Source organism: Patagioenas fasciata, chromosome 15 (genome assembly GCF_037038585.1).
Source record: "Patagioenas fasciata isolate bPatFas1 chromosome 15, bPatFas1.hap1, whole genome shotgun sequence".
Classification (NCBI taxonomy): domain Eukaryota; kingdom Metazoa; phylum Chordata; class Aves; order Columbiformes; family Columbidae; genus Patagioenas; species Patagioenas fasciata.
In genome coordinates, this window is record NC_092534.1 from 2258145 (window position 1) to 2283878 (window position 25734).

The following is a 25734-nucleotide window of genomic DNA, read 5'->3' on the forward strand; positions in this document are numbered from 1 at the left end:
TTCCCCAAAGGGCTGTGGGGCATTGAACAGGCTGCCCAGGGCAGTGCTGGAGTCACCATCCCTGGAGGGTTGGACAGACGGACATGAGGTTCTCAGGACACGGGGCAGTGCCAGGGGTGGGTTGTGGTTGGACTCGATGATCTTAGGGGTCTCTTCCAACTGAAATTATTCTGTGATCTATTCTGTGAAACCTACCACGCGTCCGGGTGGTTGTGGCACATCCGGGTGGTTGTGGCCTCCGGTTGCGCGTGTGCCAGGTTTGTCCTTGGCACGTTTGTTCCTGAGATGGAGCCATCCTCGGGGAACGCGGATGATGCCTTGCGCTTGGTAGCACAGCGCATGATTGAAAATAACGCCAGCAGCCCTGCTCGTATGGGCACAAAGTGTTGGCCCGGTGTAGAAGTGGCCAGGGAGAGACTTGGTTCAGAGAGCTGACACAAGTTGACTCAGGGCTCTGTTTTCATGGCACAGCCACGGGAAATCAGATATGGAATTGTGTTGTCAGGGTTTTTTCCTTCCCCATCTCTGTCCAAAAGCTTAGTAGCTGCTTAATGAAAGGAATGATGCAGAATCCCTGATGGTGAGCATGGCTTGGTTACGTGGGGTTCTGCCCGCTCACTACCGCGATGTTAACTTCAGGCTGGCAGTTCAGCTGTGTGGGTGGGAGGGAGGCCCCAGACACAGCCTGTGTGTGACATGTCACCAGAGCTGAGGGGACAGCAGCCGGACACCGTGATGGGCCTTTGTCCCCTCCCCTTCCCAGGAAAGGCTCAGCAGCTCAGCAGGCTCCTGGATTTGCACACTCCTTGCCCCTGTGGCCTTGTCTCCTGACAACACTTTTTGCTCTTAACCTATGATTTGTTGTCGTCTTTTGGCTTATGGCATTCTCACGTTTTTCTTTCACTGTATTTTTTCCCCAGATCTGTTTCAGTTGTTTTTCACCCCTTTTCCAGTATTTAAAGCTCCAGCAATGAGAAATTTTCCTTCTTGATCCTTTTCTCCTCTTCATCCTTCTCTGTCTCTTCTGCTTCCGGCTGCCATCTCGCTCACTTTATCCCTTCCCCTCCGTGCTGTTCACTCCATGCCCTTCCTGCAGGGACCGGGGTGCTGTGGGGTGTGTTCTGCTGAGGAGGAGCCCCGGGATGCTGGGGCCATGGCAGGGGCTCTCTCTGGGAACTCTTCCCTCGCCTGCCCAAAGCTCTTGGTGCTGGAGAGACTTTGTCATGGCCATGCAAGGTGATGCAAAGCCAGGCAGACTCTAGAAGGGGATTTGTGGCTCTTTTCACTGTGTGTCTGCTCAGCGTCTGTTACATAGGTTAGGTGTTCGTATCCATTGGTAAGTGTATTATTTTTCAGGTTTTGGTGCTCAACCTTCACAAGATGATTGCTGTGTATCACAGGCTGCTATAGGGAGCCTGTTAGAGCAAACTGTTCTAAACCACCGGTTTTCTAATGCGCCTGGAGGTACTATCGCAGATAACCTTGAGGAGCAAAATCAATCTGAAACTTCATTAGGAGCGTTGCATAGATGTCTGTGCTGATGTAATGTGCTCTGGTTTCAGTCGGGAGCCAGGAGGGGTTCAGCTGCAGAGTTTTGCTGTGTCCTAGCGATGCCCAGCGAACAGGCTGGGGGGCTGCGAGGGAAGAATTACTCTGATCCAAACAAGATGTGCAAATGGCGCTAATGAAAAACTCCTCTTCCCTTGAGGCAGCCCTCTTTGTGTTTCAGAGATGACAGAGAAGGAAAAAAAACAACACTTTTTATGTGTGTCTGGTTCAACCCAAATGGTAACTGCAGAAAGTTCTGGATCACAGGCGAGCTCAAGGCTGCAAATGACTGGCTGTGTAATACGGCTGCAGAGAGCAGCCAGGAGTGAAATGTTAATCAGAGCTTCAGGAGAGCCTCAGACATCCCAGACTTGGTGTCACTCGGGCACCTCATCAAACAGGAAATTGCTTTTCCAGGGTCATCTGGGATCTCGGCACCAGTCGGCGCGTCATCAGCATAATAATGGCAGCTAAAATGATACCTTTGCATGGATGCCTGAGGGGCATCTCTGCACACCGCGGGGTGTAAGCAAAATATTCAAGGTGAGAGCAACAGCATTTTAGTTTCCTGATGAAAAGACCTAGGAAAAGTAAAATTCAGGCACTTCCTTTCCCTCCGGTGAACAACGTGCTGATGACACCTCATGCATAAGCATCGCTCTCCTCCGCTCAGCCCCTGCTCCAGTCCGAGGTCTGGGCAGGCCCCAGTGTGTCACAAAACAAACCCCACACTCCTGCGCCCGCAGGCCCCTGGCAAGACGTATCTTCACGCCATTGCTGGTACAGATGCCTGTGAACAAGGTGATGGGCTTGGGGCTCAGTGGTTGTGGCAGCACAGAGGATTTCCAAAGTGGAGCTGAGCTCAGTGGGTCCATAGGCAGCTCCTGTGGCCCCACCAGCCACTGGACACCTCTGTGGCCACTGGTCCCTCCCTCAGCCGCGTCTCCTGCCCGGCATGTAGCAAGAAGGGTCTTGTTTCTGCATCTAGCAGTGGAACCCGCTGTGCTCCCCAGTGACTTCCATTTTGCCCACTGAGCCAGCGAGTCCGCCAGGTCACAGCTCTGTCTGCATCCTCATCCTCGTCTCTGACGTGAGCTGTGCCAGCAGCGGGTCTTGTTAGCAAGGCTATCACATCAGCAAAGGCGCACCGTGGTGTGAGCGGGCTGGGGGAAGCACAGGGAGCTGAATCCTGAGGAGGTGTCTTGTACCTCAGCTGCTTGGTGCGACCCCTTAATTCCCTGCGTGTTTGCGAATGAGGACGAGTGATCAAAAAACAGGAGAGAGCTGGTGCGCCGGGGAGGAGCGCGTGGTGCCTGCCGGCCACCGCTCTGGTGTCTCGAGTGCTTGATGTCCCCTTGGGCACCGTAGCAGGATTTGAAGCACGTTTCCTGGATTCTTGCGGCTAAGCTAGAAATAATGCATTTATAAGATCAGAGGCAGTTCAGTGCTTGAGTTAAGTGCCTCGAACAGGCTGAGTCACTGGTACGGGAGGTGAGCTGCCCGGGGATCTGGGTTCCTCTGCAAACACCTTTTGTTATCGCTGCAGACGCTGCTGGTGCTCTGTCTGCAGCGGGGCGTCGAGCACACCCGTCCTGCCGTGGCCCTCGGGGGCTGCAGTGTATGTTCCTCCCTTAAAATTAGTAACAAAAACCTGGGCAAGCCTGAAAAGAATTAAGGGGCAGAAAGGGCTACTGAGATTTGGGAAATTAGGCCTGATCTGGGCCTCATTAGAGCTGGTGGTAGTCTGTCTTCTGCTTTAAGTGGATCACACTGAGAGTACAGCATTTTATGTCTCACCTTACACAAATTTAGGCCCAGATAGTCAAATGGATTTCTCTGGAGGTGGCAGTATCCCTGTTAGGTTAGACCCTACGGAAAGTTGGGGATTTAGCTTTTCCTTCCGCAGGCTGGTGGGTCAGGCAGCAGTGTGATGGTTCCATTATAGCGGCTCCTTCGCGGGGCTATGGGGTGCAGGGCTGGGGGGCGGGTGCCTGGTTCTCCTGCCTGTGCATCAGCGGCGCGTTACGTACCCATCTGATGTTGTCAGTGTGCAACGTGGAGCGGGTTTTTAAAAATGGAGCGTGAATGTAAATGTGTCGGAAGCGTGGACATCTCCCTTCCTTTGCTGAGCTTCACTGAGCCTCCCAGACCCAGGGAAGCCCCTTGGTTCCTGCATGTCTTGAAGAAGGTCAACAGGTTCCACCAACAGGTGAATCCAGAAGTAATTACCCCAAATCTTACTGTGGATTTTCAGCACTCTAAGCTTGAGGTGACTTGAAAGATCCTGATCCATGTCCACTACCAACCTGCCTCCCAGCTGTGCCAGGAGTTTGGTATTTGCAGCCAGAGCTGTTTGGTTGTCTTTTCCCAGCAGGTAATAGCAACACTAATTAGTTTCCTAATTTGTGCTCTGCAAATGTACCTGAATTTCTAGGAATTAAAGCCTGCATGGAACCTGACTCAGCGGTGAATGCAAGTGGAAGCAGAACTGGATATGTAAAAATGTGGCTGATATGTTATAAAAATGAGCTGGGCTTGAGGGGTGCCTCGGGTGGACCCCATCGTGGGTGGCACTGTGGGTGCTGCGATGCTTCCTTACTGTCCTGGTCACAGACGTGGAAGTCACCAGCTGTTCTTGGTGATAAATGTGTCTTCAGACTGCTCCAGCCACAGACCTGAGAGGAGCAGCTTTGGGGAAAATCAAGCCAAAGGTGATAGTTTAAATTAGAGAGATGACAAATCACCTTGAGTGTGAGACTCTCGTAGAGCCTTACGTTGTGCACATTGTTGGGCACAACAGTGTGTGTAGGTCTGGCTTGGCCTTGGAAAAGTTGTGAGTGTCGTGTGTGTGTGCGTGTTGGGTCAGGTTTGTGTAGGGGAACAGCTTTCTCATGGAAGGAACGTAAAACACATGTTGAAGAGATCTGTGGTGTGAGAGTTGGCAGAGGTTGGCAGGAGAGGGCTGCTTGCTTGGTGAAGCAAAAATAGTGTAGGAATGGCAGAAAGTGCACGTGGTGGATGTGAACGCGTGTGCTGTGTGGTCATACACTGCTGCACATTGCCCGAGAGGTGTTGAGACAAAAGGAGTCTGGGGTGAGATATCAGCTGTGGTTTGTTTTTTTTCTTGGAGGCCTGGATCCAGTGCAGTGCCTCAGGGGTCAGTGCTGGGGCCAGTATTATTCAATATATTCATCAATGACTTGGATGAGGGAATAGAGTGACTGTCAGCAAGTTTGCTGGTGACATCAAGCTGGGAGGAGTGGCTGACACTGGAAGCTGTGCTGCCATCCAGAGACCTGGACAGGCTGGAGAGCTGGGCAGGGAAACATTTAATGAAATAGAACAAGGGCAAGTGTAGAGTCTTGAATCTGGGCAGGAACAACCCCAGGTTCCAGTGTAAGTTGGGAAACAACCTGTTAGAGAGCAGTGTAGGGGAAAGGGACCTGGGGACAGCAGGGTGACCATGAGCCAGCACTGGGCCCTTGTGGCCAGGAAGGCCAATGGTACCTGGGGTGGATTAGAAGGGGGTGGTCAGTAGGTCAGAGAGGTTCTCCTGCCCCTCTGCTCTGCCCTGGGGAGACCACACCTGGAATATTGTGTCCAGTTGTGGCCCCTCAGTTCCAGAAGGACAGGGAACTGCTGGAGAGAGTCCAGCGCAGCCACCAAGATGCTGAAGGGAGTGGAGCATCTGCCGTGTGAGGAAAGGCTGAGGGAGCTGGGGCTCTGGAGCTGGAGAAGAGGAGACTGAGGGGGGACTCATTCATGGGGATCAATATGGAAAGGGGCAGTGTCAGGAGGATGGAGCCAGGCTCTTCTCGGTGACAACCAGTAACAGGACAAAGGGCAATGGGTGCAAACTGGAACACAGGAGGTTCCACTTAAAGATGAGAAGAAACTTGTTCCTGGTGAGGGTGGCAGAGCCTGGCCCAGGCTGCCCAGGGAGGTTGTGGAGTCTCCTTCTGTGCAGACATTCAAACCCGCCTGGACACCTTCCTGTGGAACCTCAGCTGGGTGTTCCTGCTCCATGGGGGATTGCACTGGATGAGCTTTCCAGGTCCCTTCCCATCCCTGACATTCTGGGATTCTCATGGGGCTGAGGGGCTGGAGGATGTGGGGCAGGAGCTGTGGGTGGGCTCTGGACTGGCTCTGAGCAGCAGAGGGTGTGAGGAGGGCAGGTGGGTTTGCTGTGGTTTCTGTGATGTGGATCCAGGCGCTCTCCCCAGGGCTGGGTCAGGATGCTGCTGTCCTCGCAGCCTTCGCCCTGCTCCCCGCACAACGCTTCCCTTGTCCTCTGCTCCTTAATGTACGGGGCTAAACACAGAGGGGTTGCTTCGCCGGGTTCTGAAGCGCAGAGACCTTCGATGGGCAGCCTGTTGTTGCATTGAAAAGCCAAAAACAAACAAACAAAAAGAATTGAAATAAATGGTTTGAGGTGGCATTGGGGGTGCAGGGCTTTCGGAGGCTGCCGCCTGCTCCCGCGCACACGCGCATCGCCAGGAGCAGTCAGCAGGAGTGGGAGAGAAGAGCACGGGCTTTGGGGAAACTCCAGTGCCGTTACCTGGCGTTCGTTTTGGCATTTGGCTCCTTGGGTGAGCAGTGGGTTCCACTCCTGGCTCAGGGACGGGGCTTTTCCCCAAGGGCCGCCCTGGGCTCAGCCCAAGCCCACTGGTGCATCTTGGTGGAAATAGTGCTTTTCCATTTGCAGCTGGATGGCCGTGGGCTGGCTGGGTTTCCCGCAGCCCTAGCCTCGGTTTCCCCAGAGCTGCTGGTAGTTTTGCCAGGGATGGGCACCTCATGTGCTGGTGAGCCTGGTTCTTTGGGTCAGTTCAGGTTCTGACTGTGTCTCTGAGCCTTTTCTTTATGGTCTGCCCAGTCCTTTAGTCTCTGATTTCTGTCATCTCATATTTGGGGCATCAGTGAAGATGTTATGATTGCAATATCACTGCAGCTCCCTTTCCTGTTGGGAACAGGCTGTGACCATCCGATTTAGGCTTGACTTTGAGCAGTTTGGGATGAAGAATTAGTTCTGCACTCCTGTGTGGACCTGGAATGATGCAGATGGATCGATGCCCAGCCCAGGCTGGCTGGTGTGCTTTCCAGACCTGTAATTTGCATCTGAGAATTGCAGCCTTTTGGACCCAAGTCGTGCTGGGGGAAGGTCTGAAGAACAGGGATGTCAGTTCTCCAGCTCTGTTTTTTTTCGATTATGAGTTTTAAGCGTCATTAAGTAAAAGAAATAATGGCTGAACAGCTCTGTCAGTGTGAAACTATGGCTATGGTGCAGCCTGATGAGCAGTGAGGGCACAGTGGTTCGGATGCCAAGGGGATGTCTCTGAATTGCCTTCCTGGGACCCAGCACTTAACCATCTCTTGCCTCAGCTATCCAAGTGGAGGTGTGGTCCTTAAGGGCTGGGAAGGAGAGAGGATGCCTTCTCCTATGGGTCCGTGTTTTGTACATTAAGAGAAGTCGGTGAGATCAGAACCCCCTGGAACCCTTCAAAATGGAGCAGGTAGAAACTACTGACCTTATATTCATTCCTCCTTATAGGTCCTCTTTGCAGGACTGCTGGAAAGCTGATGAAGGATCAGCAATTAAAGAACGATCTTCACCTGGGGATAGTATTATTTCTTGTTTCTGCTCAGCGTGAGACACCACCAGATGGTTCTTGGTTGCAGTTTAGAACGTGAATACAATTTATTTCTCAGGCACTTGGACAAATGGGATTTATTGAGTTTCTCTTGCTGCTTTTCCCTTCCCTCCGATCTCTGTTCTGAATTTCCACGTTCCCTTTTCTCTGCAGAATGAAGTGGAGCTGGGAGAGCTGCTGTTGTCACTGAACTACCTACCCAGTGCGGGAAGGCTGAACGTGGACATCATTAGAGCAAAACAGCTTCTTCAGACAGACATGAGCCAAGGTTCAGGTAAAGGGCAGTGCATTTCTCACATTACTCATGCACAGGTTATACGTGCTTTAAAACAGATCAGTGATGCTGCAATTTGTGGAGGACCTGGGGGATTTGGATGCTCAGTTCCTATTAACACAGGGCTCTGGCTATTCATTTTATATATATAGCCAACAAACCCAAAAGTATTTGGAACACTTACCCTGAGATAAAATGGCCATATTTAATGTAAAACTCTCTGAACCAGGGTGAGAGGACAAACCAGGAGCTCTAAATGACCTGCGTGCTGTGTTCTGTGCGGCGGCCTGTTTGTGGCGGTGCTTCGCGGATGCTGCGCGCTGCCCGAGCGCTGAGGCTGCCGTGGTTTCATTTACAATATCCAGCTGCTCTGGGGATGGTGGGAGGTTTTTCTAGTGTCCATGCATTGCTCCCTGCCATTTCTGAGCTTGCTGCCCCGGTACTTGCTTCATGTGTATGTCCTCAGGTGTTTTTCCCATGTTCCCAGCCACCACTACTGCCAGAAAGTTGGCATTTGCCAGAAAGAACAGTGTGCTTGGCCGCTATCAAGAGAGTCATTAATCGTGGTTTTGGCAGGGACTGTTTTTAATACAGCAGTTTGACTTTGGTCTGCACTGCACGCCCCTGGGGGCAGCACAGGGGTGCGAGTCCCCATTCTTTCCAACACGGTTCGTCCCTGCGATGGGTGCCCGACCTTCAGGGTGCCCATAATGCAGAGGCTGCATTTTGTGTTTTTTGACAGATCCCTTTGTGAAAATTCAACTTGTCCATGGATTAAAATTGACAAAAACCAAGAAGACCTCCTGCATGCGGGGGACGATAGATCCCTTCTACAACGAGTCCTTCAGCTTCAAGGTTCCGCAGGAAGAACTGGAGAACGCCAGCCTGGTGTTCACAGGTAAACGTGGTGCTGTTAGCGACCTGGCATGGTCGTGGTTGCCTCGGAGGTGAACAAAGCAGCAGCTGTGGTTATGCAGATGATCCTGTGCCAGGTGGTGTCTGTTCCAGTAGCCATCCTGCACAAGGTGACCATCGCGGGGGTCTCCAGGGAAGCTTAATTAGCGCCGTGTCCTCGCAGCAGCTGTGCCCAGCTGACGGCCGGGGCTGGCTGGAGCACACCTTGGCGGTCCTGTGCTTAATTGGCACCATGGGGAACGCTTTTGTGCGGTGGAGGAAAAGGCATTAATTGCATTTCTCAGCGGCAAACGACCTGGGCATAAAGTAAAAAATTAGAAGAATGAGAGAGAAGTATTGAACAATCCCAGAGGCCAAACGTTGGCTGAGATAACTTATAGTGCTGGATGTGATTTGCCATCCCTGTGGATGCAGCTGTAGGTGTTGGACACTGTTGGAAACTATCCAAGCAGGGAACGAGTTGCAGCCCAAGGGGCTCAAGGTGCTGCCACGGGGCTTCTGGTACTGCAGGGCTGTGGGGAACGGAGCAAAATCCTGCAAGCGGCAGCGTGGGCTGTGTGAGCAGCAAGGGCAGCATCAGCGTGGGGAAAAGGAGCGGCCAGGGGAATTCAAAGCAAGAGCACTCGTGGAGCGTCCCTGCATCAGTGCTGGCAGCTCCAGGTGGTAATTTCATATCATAGGGTCCCAGGTTGGTTGGGTTGCAGGGTCCTCTGCAGATCCCCAGCCCAGCCCTGCTCACGCAGGGTCACAGAGCAGATCACACAGGTGGGTCCAGGCGGTTTGAATGGCTCAGAGAAGGAGACTCCACACCCGCTCTGGGCAGCCTGGGCCAGGCTCTGGCACCTCCCAGCAAAGAAGTTTTTCCTCATGTTCAGATGGACCCTCCTGTGCTTCAGTCTGTGCCCGTTGCCCCTCACGCTGGCGTTGGGCACCACTGAACAGAGTCTGGTCCATCCTCTGACACCCACCCTGAGATATTGATCCCATTGATCAGATCCCTCTCAGCTTCTCTTCTCCAGCTCAACAGCCCCAGCTCTCTCAGTGTCTCCTCATCACAAAGATGCTCCAGACCCTACAGCATCTTTGTGTCCCTTTGTCGGTGCTGGAGATGTTGAGCTGGGACAGGAATTGTTATTTTAATCAATTTCTGAATCTCCTGTTTTTGTTCTCTGGGCATGCAAACAGCAGAACCTGGCAGTGGGGCGCACTGTCAGATGAGTCCCTGCTGCACCAGCCGTGGGGCTGAGCTGGGGCCGTGGACCTGCTGTGACCAGTGGCCTTTCCTGCTGTCCCACACACGGAGGTGTCGGGCAGGGCTGCAGGGACCCCTTGGGAGGTGTGGGGGTCCCTCTGCTGTGACACCCCCAGCTGCCGTGGGCAGCAGGGTCAGGCGCTCCGCAGGGGCTGGGCGGTGCGACCCGGGCTCTTCTGCCACTCTGGGCTCCCGTGCTTCTCAAACACGTTTTTTGGCAACTTTCCACCCATTGCTCACCATCTTTTGAGGAAGAGAAAGGAATCTGCATCTGAAAAAACGTATTTTGAAGTATTTTTAAATGTGTATTTCTTTCATGGCATGTACAGGTGTCAAAGCTGGTTCCAGGAGCCTCATTCCATCCCATTAGTTTGTTTCCAAACACGTTATAACAAAAATGATGCTGATGAACAAATTAAGCTTTGTCCTTCACGTCTAGAAATTTCCACAGCAAGAAGTCTGTAATCACCGCTTTGCATGCACATCGCCCTGAGTGCGATGATGAGTTTGTTCCTGGAAGCTTCCATGAGATGATCTTGTGACAGGCGTGGAATACCCGTTCCTTCGTTTTCCCCTTTTCCTAATAGCAGAAGAAAAGGCGAACAGAGTTGCAGCTCTGTGTGGTCAGAAGGGCCAGGGGAATGCGCTGCAGCTGATGAAGTTTGCATTAATGAGTGGATGTCTGATTTTATTTTCCATGCAAATGGATTTATTCTCGGATAACTCAATGGGAAGTTAGCTGATATATAAGCGTACGTAATGCGGTCGGATTTCAGTGGCGTGCCTTCTAAGTGGAGCTTCACTTTGTAGGTGACGTGTTGCTTACTTTGAATGTTGCAGTAAATAATCCCAGGGCAGAAATGTCTTCTGCTGTTCAGAAGCTGGAAGGGGCCTGTGGAGCTCTTTGGAGCAGTGGGGCTGGGTTCTGGCGGCTGTTTTGGGATGGAGGGCCATGGTACCCAGCTCAGTCATGGCGTTGCTGCTGGTGTCGTTGGACTCGCTGCCTTTGTGGTCGGGGCTCTGTTGTTGAGACATGTGGTTTGTGTAGGTTTATTTAATAAAATCTCTCTCTGTAAATTGAAGAAGAGAAACAGCACACGTCACCAAGACGCTTTGTTATAAAATATAGCTGTGTTTTTCTATTATACCTATCTAAATGTTTTGTTTCACTGTCTAGAGGAACTCACCAATTTATTTCCTAAACTAGAAGGGAAGAGTACAACACAACACTGTCACTCAAGGATGGTTGCTTCTAATTTGTTTCTTGTTTTTTAATAGAGAAAATGCATGACAACTGTAATTATACAAGAAACATAAGTTATTACCAGAGACTGTAGTAACTCATGTTTTCTAAAAGTTCTCCTGGATAAATGCAGCAGTTTAAAAAGTCTTTCTTTGTCTCTAGAGAAGTTTTCCCAGTTCTCTTTTTGTGGACATGAGCTTGGTAGAGGTTTAAGTGGAGAAGCTAAAGGAAATCTAAAATGAATAGGAGAGATGTTCAATTAAAAAAAGTACGTTAAATAAAAGCCAGAGGTGTCAGTCACGTTGCGTTGCAGAGTCTGCACAACCTCCCATGGCTGGAGGAGCCGGAACCAGACGTGTCATGAGGACCTGAGGTGGCCCCGGGGACGTGCTGGTGACGATACCGAGACACATTCAGCGTTCACATGAGCGATGGAGACACTCCAGAAGCTGGTGGCAGTGTGTCCACACCGGCTTCTTCTCATGCACGTCTGTGAGGTTTTAACTCAATGAGCATCCGCGCACAGCTCGGCTGAGGTTCTGCGCTGGGGACGGTGCAGGAGCAGAAGCCACATTTTTTTCCTCTTATTTTTTAAATTCAGTTGTTTTGTTTTGTTTTAATTTTGTTATTTTTACTGCAGGGGTGGTTCTTTTTGTTGTCTGTTTTGTGGGAACTGTTTTTTCTTTCTTTTTATTTTTTCTAATCCACAGCTCTGGTCCATTAGGTCAGTTAATTAAATTTGCTGTTGAGTCAAAGTCCAATTGAAAAGGAAAATAATCCCACTTGAAGGGTGGCAGACGATGTTTTGAATGGAGAAAGCGCTGTAAAAGCGGTCATGGGAGCCAGGAGTGAGTATGTCTTCAATAATTTAAAGGAACCTTAGTTGTGGCTTCATATTTCGGCCCCAGCCTTGGCTTCAGGGGCTGTGGTGGAGCGGTGCCAGCCCTGCCAGCCGCGGCTCCTGGCTCCGGGGGCAGCTGGCACTGCCCCGCATGGTCTGGCACCACCAACACAAAGTAAGATTAGTATTTTTTATCCCCGTGTGTGTTTTTCTCATGTGCCTCTTGAATCAAGCTGCCTGGGTTCAGGGCACTGTGGTAAGAATTCCTGCGGTGGTTTTGCTGTGACTTTAGCAAGGGCTGTGTGTGCAACTCTGTGGTTGGGTGTTTTCCTGTGAAGCATCGTTCTGTTCCCTGCTCGCCTGGCGTTGTCCTGCAGAGCCCGGGGCTGAAGGAGATGGACAGCAGGTGCCTTCAAGATGGGGTGCACAGGGTGAACTCTGAGTTGGAATCCCAGAGTGTCAGGGACTGGAAGGGCCCTGGAAAGCTCATCCAGTGCAATCCCCCCATGGAGCAGGAACACCCAGCTGAGGTTCCACAGGAAGGGGTCCAGGCGGGTTTGAATGTCTGCACAGAAGGAGACTCCACAACCTCCCTGGGCAGCCTGGGCCAGGCTCTGACACCCTCACCAGGAACAAGTTTCTTCTCATATTTCAATGGAACCTCCTGTGTTCCAGTTTGAACCCATTGCCCCTGGTCCTATCGTTGGTTGTCACCGAGAAGAGCCTGGCTCCATCCTCCTGACACTCACCCTTTATATATCTGTAAACATGAATGAGGTCACCCCTCAGTCTCCTCTTCTCCAGCTCCAGAGCCCCAGCTCCCTCAGCCTTTCCTCACATGGCAGATGCTCCACTCCCTTCAGCATCTTGGTGGCTGCGCTGGACTCTCTCCAGCAGTTCCCTGTCCTTCTGGAACTGAGGGGCCACAACTGGACACAATATTCCAGGTGTGGTCTCCCCAGGGCAGAGCAGAGGGGCAGGAGAACCTCTCTGACCTACTGACCACCCCCTTCTAACCCACCCCAGGTACCATTGGCCTTCCTGGCCACAAGGGCCCAGTGCTGGCTCACGGTCATCCTGCTGTCCCCAGGACCCCCAGGTCCCTTTCCCCTACACTGCTCTCCAACAGCTCGTTCCCCAACTTACACTGGAACCTGGGGTTGTTCCTGCCCAGATATAAGACTCTAGCCAGGATTTGAGAAGGGTTTGGGCTGGTTCTTAGATCTTTCCTCATCCTCAGACACAGTAGGATTCAACACTGGAAATGCTTGTAATTTGCAGACCAAAATGCTTCTCCTTCCACATTGGTGCAGGACTCCTTGTACAGGCTGTCTTTCTGCTTTCTCCTCTGTTCCTACCTCAGATGCTTACTGTAGCTGTCACTAACTTACACGTTCCAGTTTAGTGCCTAAGATGAGGTGGGATGAGCTCAGGTGGAGATGTCCTCTCCAGGAGGAGGCATCCAGCGTCAGGACCACAGCTGCAAGTATGGTCTGTTCACAGCTGCTCCCAACAAGAGACTAAAACCAGAAAAGCAGCCGATACTCACAACAAGTCTAATGTCCTCACAGAAAGAAGATGATGAGCGAGGCAACAGTCAGTGGAGAAGTTGATTTTCATGTACTCCGTCAAACACATTGTTAGGTAATGAGTATCTGATACATACTGTAACATAAATGCACTTTTTGGGTAGTTATTTTTTCCACCTTTGGGGTTTTTTTTGGCAACTTTAAGCACATCCTTCACACCATCTTCTGCTTGAGTGCCAGCAGGTCATGGGTTTGCCTCTTGCAGAGAAATGGGGCAAGCTTTAAGAGACATCATGTTCTACACACGTATACCTGTGAACAGAGGTGTTAATTATTCTTTGTGCCATGACAAGGGGAAGGTGGAGTTTGGCCCCAGCAATAGGGCCCTCAGGTGCTGTCTGAGATCATTTCAAGCAGAAAAAATGATATTCGGGGTGCGACTGCAGCCTCTGGAGGCACCACGCTCTCCCTGCTGATGGATCTTGGGCAGGCTGTCCTCTAAATCCCAGCCTAACCTTCAGAAAGCCTGGCCTGTGCAGAAGGAGGTGAGGTGACACCTGAAATCTGAGCACTGTGGCATTTTGTTAATGATTATAATGTTGGTAATAACAATTGTCGGTAATGCTGTTTGCATTGCAGTAAAGCCCAGATGGCCCAATAAAAAACACCGGTGCTCCAGGGCAAACTGCATCTTGGTGACTCGTTAACATCTTTTGATCGCTTACCATAAAAAATACAACCTTCAGTGCTCGCAGTTAGGGAAAATATATCTCCCCAAGGTCCTGTGGTGACTGTGTGTCTTTCTCCATTTAAATATGCTCTTGTATGTGTGTAGATGGCAGGATCTTTAGGGCTTGTGAAGCAGGCAAGGTCCCAAAAGAGGGAAAAATCATTTTGGTGCTCTGGGTACTGTCTGTGCAAGTGCAGAGGGAAAGCCTCTTTGCCTTCTGTTGGCCCAGAGCGTAGCTGGAGCTGGGCTGAGCAGCGGGTTGATGGTGGCTGCTAGAGAGCGGTGCTGGGGCCGGTTGCACTGGTCCTGTGCCAGAGCTGACTGGGGTTGCAGCAGGGCAGGATGCTCTGCCCAGGGCAGGGCCTGCGTGTCGGCGGAGAGGTGTCCTCAGTGGTGTCCTTGGTACATGTGTCAGAGGTGTCCTCAGAACGCATGTTGGTGGAGAGGTGTCCTCAGTGGAGAGGTGTCCTTGGTACACGTGTCAGTGGAGAGGTGTCCTCAGTGGAGGGGTGTCATCAGTACACGTGTCGGTGGAGAGTTGTCCTCAGAACACATGTTGGTGGAGAGGTGTCCTCAGTGGAGAGTTGTCCTTGGTACGCGTGTTGGTGGAGAGGTGTCCTCAGAACATGTGTCAGTGGAAAGGTGTCCTTGGTACACATGTGGGTGGAGGGATGTCCTTGGTACACGTGTCAGTGGAGAGGTGTCCTTGGTACACATGTTGGTGGAGGGATGTCCTTGGTACACGTGTCAGTGGAGAGGTGTCCTTGGTACACGTGTCAGTGGAGAGGTGTCCTCAGTGGAGGGGTGTCCTCGGTACGCATGTCAGTGGAGGGGTGTGCTCAGTACACGTGTCAGTGGAGAGGTGTCCTCAGTGGAGAGGTGTCCTCAGAACACGTGTCAGTGGAGAAGTGTCCTTGATACATGTGTCGGTGGAGAGATCCTCAGTGGAGAGGCATCCTCAGAACACGTTAGCGGAGAGGTGTCCTCAGCAGAGAGGTGTCCTCGGAACGCGTGTTGGTGGAGAGGTGCCCTCGGTACATGTGGGACAGCTGGTGACATCTTCATCATAGGTACGGGCTGAGGAGGCAGCGCACAGGCACTCTCTCTTCTGAACCATTTGTGGGATTTTTTTCTATGATTCTCTTCACTCTTCAGTGTGTTTTCAAAGTGCACCATGTCTCTGTTTTCTGTAGTGATTTAGGACCCTTTTTTAAAGATTTGGTTTTGTGTTTGGGTTCCTGAGGGAGTGCCGCTGACTTTGCTCGCCCACACCCGCGGTCTCGGTGGCCGCTGCAGGGGGCACCGGCGGTACCATCAGGTGTCTCCGTGCACCAAGTGCTGTAGCAACACCCGTCTGCAGACCCCCGGATCACCTTGAGAGCTCCAGTCAACTTCCAGTTATAGGCAGTGCTGATTAAAATAAGATTGCTGTTCAATAGCCTTATACCCCCTTCCTCTATTGGCTCATTTTCTCTTTCCCTGGGCCTTTGGGAAAATTTAAGGAGTATTTGATGAAGTTTGAATTGTTAGAGGAAAAAAAATGTTACTGTGTGTTGCTAAAGGTGCAGTTCTGGGTAGTTTAGTTTGGTTTGCTTTCACTGAAGTATTTTCTTTTTGAAGAAATAATGCCTGTGTGAGCATATTCAGTTTGTGGCATTACAGCTTGTGATGGGAGGAACTGGCTCTTCCTTGAAATCCCGACTTCTTGTCAGAGGTGGATTGTTTGGGATATTTCTGTATATGGAATAAATGGTCACTAACGGTGAGCACTGCTCCGGCCCGCGGTCGCCCTTTGCTCCTGGGGATGTTGGAGATGCTCTGGTACAGACCAATTTGATTTCGTATGTTGTCTAATGAGCATTTTTTGGATGTTTCGTAGGAAATATTTTGGGGTGTTCTTGATGCACATGACAGAGTTTCTGGGCAGTCGCTGGTGGTGGAGATGGGGGGGATGAGCAGCCCTGACCTGGCAGAAGAGGCCGTTTGGAGATGGGCCAAAGCTGAGGGTGCTCGTCAGCTCCAGCTTCCCGCTGAGCCCAGGTTAGGCGGACGGACGAACTGCTGCACCAAAGGCTTACAGCTCAGACACCCACACATAGCCATCGCAGCTGGAAATCAAACTAACTGGGATTCATCCTGGGTGAGTCCTAAAGTTGGACCTCCAGGTGGCTTGAGTCCTGGTTGAGGAGAAGGTGGATGAAGCTCCTCAAACCTGAAAACTATTTGTTTTTTCCCCATCAGCTCTGGTGTTCAGACTCGTGGTATAAATGTTGGAGACGTGGTGATGCTTCTGGTGTGTGCCTGCACTGTGCAAGGTTTGTACAAGTCCCATGGACGGGATGCAGACATAGCGAGGTTTTTCAGTGGTATTTTTTCATTAACAGGCTGATTTCCAAATGCTCCAATTAGCTGGGTCAGGTTGAAAGCTCCTAATGGTTTTGTCCTCAGGCTTCTCCAGAAATCCACCTGAATTTTGATTTGCCTGGCTGTGTGACACCGTGACCTTCAGACCAGCGTCATCTTCAGGTTCCCGTTTGCAGGGATGGAAACCACAACGTGTCTGGGGTCATTACATATCTATACTTTGACTTGCTGCTTCAGATGCTCATCTCTTGTGTTTCCTATTGCTTTTTCTTTCCCACAGAAAACATTTGGGCACTTTGTCTTTTGCACACACGTACGGGGGAAATAAAGTCTCTAACATATGAGGCAAATGGAACTAATATTTCCCCATGCTGGAATGCAGGAGGAAGAAGTGGTTTCTGTTTTGAAGCACTATCATGTTGAGCACTGTAACATCTCTTAGGTAGACAATTAGGCAACTTGCTGCTAGAAAATTGTTTCTTGTTGTCTATTAGATGTGTGTTTCTGAAGCATTGGACTATGTGTATATTCCACATATCTGGAGCTCAGAAGCAGAATCTAATTTGTGCTTAAACCTGTGTAATCCTATCTTAGCCAAAGGGGAAAGAAAGGAAAAAAACATTGATGTCAGCACTGGATTTTCTGGGGATTTGTACCTGTTTAATTTAGATCAGAATTTGGCCTTTGTGTCTGGCGTTGTAAAATACTTCATGTATTTATGCACTGGATGCCATATGGTCGGCGCTCGGGTCTCGGGAGAGCAGAATGATCTGATGGCTTTGCTCCGGGTCCTGTGGCCGCTGGAGGTGACCAGAAGGTCTTGGGAGGACATCTGATCTCCTGCCCTGGGGTGGTGGCTGAGAATCACAGAATGCCAGCGTGTCAGGGACTGGAAGGGACCTGGAAAGCTCATCCAGTGCAATCCCCCATGGAGCAGGAACACCCAGCTGAGGTTCCACAGGGCAGCCTGGGCCAGGCTCTGCCACCCCCACCAGGAACAAGTTTCTTCTCATCTTTAAGTGGAACCTCCTGTGTTCCAGTTTGTACCCATTGCCCCTTGTCCTATCGTTGGTTGTCATTGGAGGAGGACATCTCATCTTCTGCTCTGGGGTGGTGGCAGAGGGGCACAGGGTGACACCTTGGCCTGCTGGAAACCCCCCTGTCCAGCCATGGGTGTGCTGCAGGGGCTTTGGGACCTGCTGGGGGAGGAGAGTCCTCGTTGTTCTCCATCCTGCCTGGTCCCAGCACAGGTGCAGTTTGTCACCCCGGGGTGGGTGACAGGTGACAGCCGGGCAGGTCGTGAGGGACAGGTGGAGATGCTGCCTGGGGTCCCACGGGCCCCGTCCTGGCTCAGGGTCACCCAGGGAAGATGCTCCAGGAAAGGATTTGGCTTTTGCAGCAGACTCACTGCTTTAATGAGGAGGAGTGAAACGCTATTAATCCTGCTGAGAGCAACAAGATGCTCGTGCTTCCTGAGCCCATCTGTTGCTTGCTTAGAAGGCAAAATTAGATTCTTCAGGCGGGTTGACTTAGTTAATAACCATAGCTCATTGCAGACATGGCAGAGACCACTTGTCCTGGTGCTCTCTGGAATTTTTGGGGAATCTTTTCCTCCTAAAGAAAGGAGCAAACCCTCCTCTCTCCAGGCTGATCATCAGCGCTTGCTCGTTTTGCCAAGCCCATTAATTTAAGCAGTGTCACGTCTCACTTGGCGTCAGTGTTTCATCTTGTTTGGCTCATGCTGCGGTAAAAGAAATTGTTCCAACATCTCACAAGACCATAACCTTTCTGTGCATCAAATGAGGAAGAAATCTCGGTGGCAGCAGCGGCTCTGGACGGTGGAGCTTTGTCTGAGATGAGGTGCCTGTGCCTGGCTCTGTGGCCACCAGAGGAGATGCCCAATGTGACCACCAGAGGAGACGCCCAGCGGTGCCGGTGGAGGTTGTGGCTCTTGCAGCCATTGCCGCCTTCACCCGCGGGTGCTGCATGGCCTTGGTGTTGGAGCCTGTTTGTGTCAGTCCAACCCCCCCTGCCGGAGCAGGAACACCCAGCTGAGGTTCCGCAGGAAGGTGTCCAGGCGGGTTTGAATGTCTGCACAGAAGGAGACTCCACAACCTCCCTGGGCAGCCTGGGCCAGGCTCTGCCACCCACACCAGGAACAAGTTTCTTCTCATATTGAAGTGGCCCTGAGCAGGTGCTGATGCTGCAGGGAGCAGCCTCACCGAGGAGATGCTGGGAAGCGAGTTTTACGTGTGCATCAGAGCCTTGATGGAGATTAAATTGATAAATGTGAAACCACTGCATCTTCCCCAGTGCTTTTCTGTCCTCTCTACTAAATATTACAAGCCACGCACAAAGGGCAGAATTTGGTCTGTGCCTGTGACCTTCGCAGTGTGCATCATTAGCCCTGCTGCTGCCTGCTCCTGCAGCACCCTCTTCGTGCTGAACAGCTTTTTAATATTGATGTCAAGCTGTTCAGAAGTAGTTTTCAGACCTGCTTAACCTGATAGCTCAGAGCCATTAGCTGCTGTACAGAAAAGGCTGGGCGCTGATTTCTGCCCACAAAGGATGGGGGCAAAGCGTTGCCGGCGTGAGTGGTGCAAGTGCGTGGGATGGGGCACTTCTGCAGCCCCTGCTGAGCCCTGAGGCTGAACTAGGGAAACACAGGAGTGCAGGTGGGTCAGTGCCAACAGAACTGTGGTTCCTGCCGGAGAGACCCCATGGTCTGGCGAGACCTGTGTCCTCAGGGGAGACTGAAAAGCCTGTGTGCAGCTTCAAGCCTGTCGTGGCTTATTTTTCCCTTTCGCCCTGTTTTGGCTGTAATTGAGGCTGCATCTGGGTGCAGTGCGCAGTGTGGCTGCTGGAGCAGGACGCTGGTAGCGAAGGTTTCTGGTGTGGGTTTTGCAGCTCGCAGAACGGCACCAGCCGCAAGTGTGGCTGCAGGGCTCGGGGTGCCTGTGCTGCACAGCCCATGCAGTAACAATATTTAAGAATATTTACTGTGTAGGAGTTTATTCAGTTCCTAACCTAACCTCATTAATGTTTATCAACAACGAGCCTGACCTTCCCAGCACCTCCGTCCACAGCTCTGGTCCCTTGGGGCACATGATGGTGAAGGAGCTGAGGCTCTTGAGCTTGGAGGAGACTGAGGGTGGACTCATTCCTGGGGATCAATATGGAAAGGGGCAGTGTCAGGAGGATGGAGCCAGGCTCTTCTGGGTGACAACCAGTGACAGGACAAGGGGCAATGGGTGCAAACTGGAACACAGGAGGTTCCACTGAAAGATGAGAAGAAACTTGTTCCTGGTGAGGGTGGCAGAGCCTGGCCCAGGCTGCCCAGGGAGGTTGTGGAGTCTCCTTCTGTGCAGACATTCAAACCCGCCTGGACACCTTCCTGTGGAACCTCAGCTGGGTGTTCCTGCTCCATGGGGGATTGCACTGGATGAGCTTCCCAGGTCCCTTCCAACCCCTGACATTCTGGGATTCTGTGACTGATGTGATGAGGGAAAAGCTTTATGCAGAAGCACCTTGCTCGGTTGGGGTCACAAACCATCTGCGGCTCCTGAAATCCCTCTGCCAGACATGCCCAGCAGTTCCTCGGCGGTTACGGCCACTCTGCACCTGTGTTGCCCCAGCACCCGCTGCAGCCTCTGCGCAATGGGTGGAGAAATCCCAGCACAGCAGAGTCGCGGGGAGCACTGGCACAAATCATTTAACTCTTCTCCAGTCACCTACAGCAGTTATTTGCAATGCAATTAAAACCATTTAACTCAGAGAGGAAAAAGAAATAACAAGCAAGAATGTGTCCCTGCTTCTCATCTGTGCTGTCATTCAGGCCAGACATCTAGCAGAACATCTTCACTCAGTTTATGCTAGTGTGCAACAAGCTTATTTACAGCACACTACCACCCGTTCTCTAACAATTTGCTCCAAACGTTGTTTTCTTTTAAAAATTTGTTTCAAATGCAATTTAGTTGCATCTTGCCTATTTTGGAGGCCTTACATACCATAGCAGCCCTTGGTGCAGCTCACCCTCCGACACACGTTGCACAGCACAGCAGGCAGCGCTGTGGCAGAGCATCCACTGCAGCCGGGGCATCTCCCAGCTCCTGCTCCCAGGAACCGGCTCCCCGAGGAATCTTTCGCCTTTCCAGAACAGGATAAAGCTATTCAATTGCAATACTAGCTAGCAAAACTCCAGCTTAATTTTTATAGCTGATCTAGGGGAGAACATGAGGTGCTTGGGTCAATCACCAGGCATGAAAGTAATTTCAAAACATCCTACCCAGTTTTGTATACCTGCAATTGCTGTTGCCACAGCCTACAAAAGTTTCATCTGACTCCCTTGGCCCGCCACAGAATCCCAGAGTGTCAGGGTTGGAAGGGACCTGGAAAGCTCATCCAGTGCAATCCCCCATGGAGCAGGAACACCCAGCTGAGGTTCCACAGGAAGGTGTCCAGGCGGGTTTGAATGTCTGCACAGAAGGAGACTCCACAGCCTCCCTGGGCAGCCTGGGCCAGGCTCTGCCACCCTCACCAGGAACAAGTTTCTTCTCATCTTTCAGTGGAACCTCCTGTGTTCCAGTCTGCACCCATTGCCCCTTGTCCTGTCACTGGTTGTCACCCAGAAGAGCCTGGCTCCATCCTCCTGACACTGCCCCTTTCCATATTGATCCCCAGGAATGAGTCCCCCCTCAGTCTCCTCTTCTCCAGCTCCAGAGCCCCAGCTCCCTCAGCCTTTCCTCACACGGCAGATGCTCCACTCCCTCCAGCATCTTGGTGGCTGCGCTGGACTCTCTCCAGCAGTTCCCTGTCCTTCTGGAACTGAGGGGCCACAACTGGACACAATATTCCAGGTGTGGTCTCCCCAGGGCAGAGCAGAGGGGCAGGAGAACCCCTCTGACCTACTGACCACCCCCTTCTAATCCGCCCCAGGAATGGTGCTGAAAGCCTTGAAGTTAGCCTAAAGAAATTTTCTGAATTAGTGTTCCATCTTGGTCATTTCAAGGCTGCTAATACATTCGATCAAGGGATGGAGTAGTATTTGAATTGCCAGCTTAAATTTTACTATTGCAGATGAATCATGAATACTTTGCCATTGTGCTGTTCACAGGCACTTGTTTGCAAGTCTCAGTTAAGGTGAAGGGGAAGGGAAAGGGCGTTTTGGCTGGATCGGGTTCCTGGGTTGATGCCACCCAGGCAACCGGGTGGCTCAGAGGCGAGTGCCGGATTACGCAGCAATAGGTGACCAGGTAAAAGCAATTCCAGGTGCCCGTGGTCACGGGAGGTGTGGGCAGCAGTTGCACCCAAAGCCAGGGCCCTGTGTCGTCCCTGTGGCCCCGGGTGCTGCCTGGGGACACCCATGGGGACACGGGCCATCACCTGGCTGCTCCTTCTGCTGCCCACCCCTGGGAAAAGTTTCATGTAGCACCCAGGCCATTTAGGACCCAAGTCATTTAGGAATGATGCTTTGGTAAGTATATAACACGAAAAAGTTTCATGTACATTGCATTGCTTGTCCTCAAGAATTCAGCCCTTTTAATGCACATAAATGGACCCCATTTTCTTTTATATTTCAGCGTTTCTATTATAATGATATTTTTTTTTAAAGAAGTCTTTCAGTTTCCAAATGCATCCCTCGGTGAAGAGCAGCTGCAGAAGGAATTGATTTGACCTCTGCTTCCTTAATTGCTTTTTGGTCTGTGTTGGCCTGGAAATGGATGTTGCTATTGTGTAAATTACTGTGATGGTGGGAAGAGAGATGATGAGATTAGGTGTGTAGTTTCTGGCAGGAAAATACGTTTCTTGAATGGAAAGCAGTGTCTACCTGTCCATAACCGGAGTCTGAGTCTGTCTGAAGAAAAACCTAATGATAATTACCTAATTTTCTGCTTCTGAGCAGCTCCACAGAGTTACTGTTTTTTGTGGCCAAGAGCAGATTTAATGTGAAATCTGCTCTGAGCTCCCTTCAGACTCTGGAAGGGGATTATCAGACATGGGGTGATGCAGCTCGGTCCACTTGTACCGTAACCGGGGCTCGGAGCCTGGCGTAGCGCCCAGCTGCTGTCCCGAGGGCTGGACCACAGGGCTCCTCACCTCTGTGTGCTGGAACCAGCTGGAAGGAAAGAGCAGCAGCTTTGTTCCCCCAGAGGCCAAAAGCAGGAGCTGGTGTGGCTGTGGCTGTGCTGCCGGGGGGTCTGTGGCCGTGGTACACGGGTCGCTGCAGCGTGAGGAGCAGAGGGCTCTGGCAGAGCCTGCCCGTCCCGGGGCTCGTGGCCCCACCGTGGCTCTGCAGCGTGTCCCGCTCCAGCAGCGGGTTCCCTTCAGCCAGGGCACGGCTCAGCCCAGGGACGCCTTGGATCTGGACAAGCTATAGTTTTGGGATTGTGCTTGAGCGCCTGGGAGTCCTGGTTGGAGCATGAGTGGTTTATCCAGGGTCTGTACCGAGGGTGTGATGTGAGCTGCTTCTCCTGGGCTTTGGAGCAGACTGAAGCTTCTCCACCTCGAATCCTGGGATCAGTTTTGGGCCTCTCACACCAAGAAAGGCCTTGAGGTGCTGGAGCGAGTGGAGAGAAGGGAACGGAGCTGGTGAGGGGCAGGAGCACAAGTGTGATGGGAGCGGCTGAGGGACCTGGGGGGTTCAGCTGGAGAACAGGAGCTGAGGGGAGACCTTCTGATCTCTGAACTGCCTGAAAGGAGCTTGGAGCCAGGGGCGTCGGGCTCTGCTCCCCAGGAACAAGCACCAGGAGCAGAGGAAACGGCCTCAAGTTGCGCCAGGGAAGGGTGAGGTTGGATGTGGGGAACAATTTCTTCCCCAAAGGGCTGTGGGGCATTGAACAGGCTGCCCAGGGCAGTGCTGGAGTCACCATCCCTGGAGGGTTGGACAGACGGACATGAGGTTCTCAGGACATGGGCAGTGCCAGGCGTGGGTTATGGTTGGACTCCATGATCTTGAGGGTCTTTTCCAACCAAAATGATTCTATGAAGTGTCAGACATGAGTGTACGTGATGCAATAAGTGCAATGGCTCCTGCGTGCTCAGGGGCGCTCAAGGAGACGGTTCCTCACCTGTTTCCGAGCAGCAGCGCTGGCTGCAGCAGTGGGATGGAGCAGAGCTGTGTTCTGTAGCACAGGACGCTCGAGCCCCAGCAGCGAGTGCCTGCAGCACGGCTTGGCCTCACAGGGCCTGGGGGTCCTACAGCTTTCCTTTCCAAGCTGTTCTTGGAAGAACTGGTGACAGCAACAGGGAAAGCTGTGCTCCTGAGTGTGAGCAAAGGGAAGGGCTCATTTTCACAGCACTGACTTCAGCACCTTCTCCTGGGTGAGGTCCGTGCAACAACTCCAGGAACCTCAACCATCTGCAAATTTGCTCAGCAAATACTGGCTGTTTTAAGAGTGGAACAGAGCAATTACCCTCCAAGGAAGGCATGTCCTTGAGTTTTAAAGGCTTTAACTGATGAGTGAAGCTGAATTTTTGGCACACAAAGATCTCTCATCTTTTGGTGTGGTGAAGCTGCGAGTTTGTAAACCTGCGGTTGAATCCAGTGCGACCTCTTACTGTCTGTGTGTGAATACACAGTTGGCCTGGAAAATGTCTTCCCTGTTCTTCGGCAGTAAATCTGCCTCTGTGCTGTCTGAACTAGTTAATGATAGAGGCAACAATGCTTGTATAATTAGGCCATTAATACCCTAAAGGAATCAACATGCTAATTACCTGATGTGATGGGATTAGCAAGATGATGCTTTATAAGAGTTCAAAATACTCGGCTAAACAATAAAATAACAGATCCCCTTGATTAGCACACCTACTCATTCTACCATCCTGACATGGATTATTTTTGAAGAATTGGTATGCCTGGGGTAACTTCCTCACTGTTAATTTATCCTGTGATTAACTGATGGCCTTTAAGACTCCTTGGTTTAAATTACTTGATGTTGTCTCCCAGGATTAGGCTTAATTTTCTTTCATTCTTGAAGATTTTTAAAAAAGGAGGAAAAAAAATGGAGGAGGCGTTTGTTTTGTGGGTCCTTCTGTGTTGTTTTATCACAGTATTTGTTTTCTCTTGGATAAGCCTTAGCGGGACACGCAGCACAGCCGTGCTGGCTACACTTGTGATGCATTGCCTTGCCGGAGAAGTCGTTAATAACTCCGGCAGGCTGGGTACTCACTGGAGATGAATGGCTTAGGATTCCCAGCCGCATCCTGCAAAGGTGGCCTTTCCAACGCCACCAGCCTGGCCCCTTGGCAGCGGCGCTTCTGGGCGGCACGTGGCGGCGTCACCTGATGGTGACAAGCGGGAGCGATGTGCTCTGCCTTCGGGGAAGATGGACCCAAGTTCATTTTTAACTGTGGTTTGCGGGCAGACTTGCGGTGCCCTCAGTTGCTGTGTCATTTTTTTTCGGCGCGATTATTTGGAGAAATGATTGGGACGTTTGAAGGTTTGCTGTCACTGAAAATATCCCCAGGTAATTTGATGTGGAGAAACCTCTCTGCCCATAAACTGTGTGTCAGAGCTGTCGGAAGGTACAAAGCGAGATGGAGCCTTGTGCAGCTTTGCTTTGGGGCCAAAACAAATACAATTTGAATATTACTAAAATGTCATCTGCTCTCAATAGGCACTAACAATTTCATTTAGCTTGTGACAGCACTTTACTAGCAAGTAATGTTTGAAATGAGTGGCATTCACGATTCAGAAAGGTTGTCCGCTTTCCTAATAATTTTTTATCACTGTCTGACTACTTAAAGATTTGAGATTATGCAGCATTTACTGAGTTTACCTAAGTTGGAGCAAGATTCTGTACTGGTGCAAGATCCTATACTGGTGCAATAACTCAGAACCAGCCTTTGCAGAGTGTGGTGATGGTAGAGAGATACTGAGCACCACATTAAAATAATCCTAATTAATCGCGGGATATATTAGGAGAGGAAACGCGCATCCTGGGCAGAGCTGTGCGGCTGGAAGCGAGGTGCAGTGCTCAGGGCCGGGGGTCCTGCCGGGCGGTGGGTGCTGCCAGCACAGATCCCACCGGAGGCTTTGCCGCCCGTGCTGGTTCCAGCAGCCCTGCAGAGCTGGTGCTGCTGGCGGGGCCACCCTGGGCTCCAGGCCAGGCTCAGGGCTCTGGGCCAGACCCAACACTGCCTTTGAACTTGCTCTTGTTGCACAAACCTGGGGGGATTTGGAGCCCCTGCAGGCATTTGTTCTTAAAAAGCCCTTTTCCTAAGGAGATTTACAATTCTTTATTATTCTAAACACTGCCCTGGCTTCAGCGTGTTTGGACGTCTGTTCAGCTCTCTAATGAGCCGAAGCTGGGCTGCAGTTTGCAGAACACCGAGCGCTGTTGCCCCTGTCTGGTGGGACCGTGCAGCCTTTCCTGGGATGGCCCCAGCGTT

At 51.5% G+C, this 25734-nt stretch overlaps 1 protein-coding gene across 3 annotated transcripts in view; it reads left to right on the plus strand.

Moving 5' to 3' along the window:
- SYT17 (synaptotagmin 17) overlaps positions 1-25734 on the plus strand; it is a 57282-nt gene that overhangs the window by 16441 nt on the left and 15107 nt on the right. For all 3 annotated transcript variants that reach the window (XM_065850650.2, XM_065850653.2, XM_065850651.2), the window contains 2 exons: positions 7350-7470; positions 8213-8368. In XM_065850650.2, the coding sequence (XP_065706722.1) occupies positions 7350-7470; positions 8213-8368 (277 nt within the window). The remainder of the gene's footprint in view (positions 1-7349; positions 7471-8212; positions 8369-25734) is intronic.